General features: G+C 48.0%; 1 protein-coding gene across 1 annotated transcript in view; it reads left to right on the forward strand.

Annotated features, from left to right (window-relative positions):
- The window catches only part of pde10a (phosphodiesterase 10A), a 75584-nt gene that overhangs the window by 60681 nt on the left and 12403 nt on the right, over positions 1-2500 (forward strand). Inside the window, exons 12-13 of the mRNA XM_080848455.1 lie at positions 1129-1221; positions 2147-2333. Of these exons, the coding sequence (XP_080704581.1) occupies positions 1129-1221; positions 2147-2333 (280 nt within the window). The remainder of the gene's footprint in view (positions 1-1128; positions 1222-2146; positions 2334-2500) is intronic.

Raw genomic sequence — 2500 nt, forward strand, 5'->3', positions numbered from 1 at the left:
TAGTGTGACGTGTTTGGACACGTGAGCCTTATGTAGTGTGTGTTTGGACACGTGAGCCTTATGTAGTGTGACGTGTTTGGACACGTGAGCCTTATGTAGTGTGTGTTTCGACACGTGAGCCTTATGAAGTGTGTGTTTGGACACGTGAGCCTTATGTAGTGTGATGTGTTTAGACACGTGAGCCTTATGTAGTGTGACGTGTTTGGACACGTGAGCCTTATGTAGTGTGTGTTTGGACACGTGAGCCTTATGTAGTGTGTGTTTGGACCTGTGAGCCTTATGTAGTGTGTGTTTGGACCTGTGAGCCTTATGTAGTGTGTGTTTCGACACGTGAGCCTTATGTAGTGTGTGTTTGGACACGTGAGCCTTATGTAGTGTGTGTTTGGACACGTGAGCCTTATGTAGTGTGTGTTTGGACACGTGAGCCTTATGTAGTGTGTGTTTGGACATGTGAGCCTTATGTAGTGTGTGTTTGGACACGTGAGCCTTATGTAGTGTGTGTTTGGACACGTGAGCCTTATGTAGAGTGTGTTTGGACACGTGAGCCTTATGTAGTGTGTGTTTGGACACGTGAGCCTTATGTAGTGTGTGTTTGGACCTGTGAGCCTTATGTAGTGTGTGTTTGGACACGTGAGCCTTATGTAGTGTGTGTTTGGACACGTGAGCCTTATGTAGTGTGACGTGTTTGGACACGTGAGCCTTATGTAGTGTGTGTTTGGACCTGTGAGCCTTATGTAGTGTGTGTTTGGACACGTGAGCCTTATGTAGTGTGTGTTTGGACACGTGAGCCTTATGTAGTGTGTGTTTGGACACGTGAGCCTTATGTAGAGTGTGTTTGGACACGTGAGCCTTATGTAGTGTGTGTTTGGACACGTGAGCCTTATGTAGTGTGTGTTTGGACACGTGAGCCTTATGTAGTGTGACGTTGTTGGACACGTGAGCCTTATGTAGAGTGTGTTTGGACACGTGAGCCTTATGTAGTGTGACGTTGTTGGACACGTGAGCCTTATGTAGAGTGTGTTTGGACACGTGAGCCTTATGTAGTGTGACGTTGTTGGACACGTGAGCCTTATGTAGAGTGTGTTTCACGTGTCGGTCTGAGTTCATGTGTGCCATGTGCATCCGCAGGTTTTCTATAGAGAAAGGAATCGCCGGCCAAGTGGCACGGACGGGAGAAGTCTTAAATATTCCAGATGCCTATGCAGACCCTCGATTCAATAGGTAAAACGCATGCATACACACACACAGACACACACACACACACACACACACACACACACTCACACACACACAACACACACACATACACACCCACACACACACATACACACACACACCACACACACACACACACACACACACACACACACACACACACACACACACACACACACACACACACACACACCCCATACACACACAACCTTTGTGGCTTTCGCAGCCAGCAACATATTTCTTTAGTCTATTTACATACTCAAATTCCTCTCTCACCATTTGCCTATGAACCTGTTCCTCTTCTGTAAGTCTACATGGTGGCCATATCTAGCTTTAGCCACAGAGCTTATCTCACCACAGTCATCAGAGCCTCTCAGGGCCCGGTGCTGTCTGTAAACTCATTCAGCAGGCCTGATGCGGTGTGTTAGATGAGACTGTGATGCCGTGATAATCCCCCCTTACTGGTGCAGTGGGGTAGATCTGGCCCTAATCTGGAGTAAGGTGATTACCCAAAGCCTAGATGAGCCGCCAATCTAGTCCTGACTTTGTTAAACTCAGGTGCTGATGGATGATGGGCACTCATCTGATTTTGTCCCCCCGCCCCCCCCCCCCCCCCCTCTCTCTCCCTCTCTCTCTCCCTCCTCTCTTCTTCTCTCTCTTCATCTCTTTCCATATCTCTCTCCCCCCCTCTCTCTTTCTCCCTCTCTCTCTCTCTCTCCTCCCTCCCTCTCACTTTCTCCTTCTCTCTCTCTCTCTCTCTCTCTCTCTCCCTCCTCTCTTCTTCTCTCTCTTCATCTCTTTCCATATCTCTCTCCCTCCTCTCTCTCTCCCTCTCTCTTTCTCCCTATCTCTCTCTCTCTCCTCCCTCCCTCTCACTTTCTCCTTCTCTCTCTCTCTCTCTCTCTCCCTTTCTTTCTCTCTCTCTCCACAGAGAGGTGGACCTGTACACTGGGTACACCACTAGGAACATCCTGTGCATGCCCATCGTGAGCCGGGGGACTGTAATAGGTGTCGTACAGATGGTGAACAAGCTGAACGGAAGTGCCTTCACGAAAACTGACGAGAACAACTTTAAGATGTTTGCTGTCTTTTGTGCTCTGGCCTTACACTGTGCAAATGTGAGTACACCAGTTCTTAGGTCTCGCAAGCACACACACATACATATACACAGACACTCACATTCACGCAGAACAGATGTAAGCAAGCACAGCTATAATTGCGGATTTAATAGTTTTTATAAAGAAAACTCTCCCTCCACTGGCTCTCCAACTGTCTTACTCATTCA

The sequence above is a fragment of the Sprattus sprattus genome, assembly GCF_963457725.1.
Source record: "Sprattus sprattus genome assembly, chromosome: 12".
Classification (NCBI taxonomy): domain Eukaryota; kingdom Metazoa; phylum Chordata; class Actinopteri; order Clupeiformes; family Clupeidae; genus Sprattus; species Sprattus sprattus.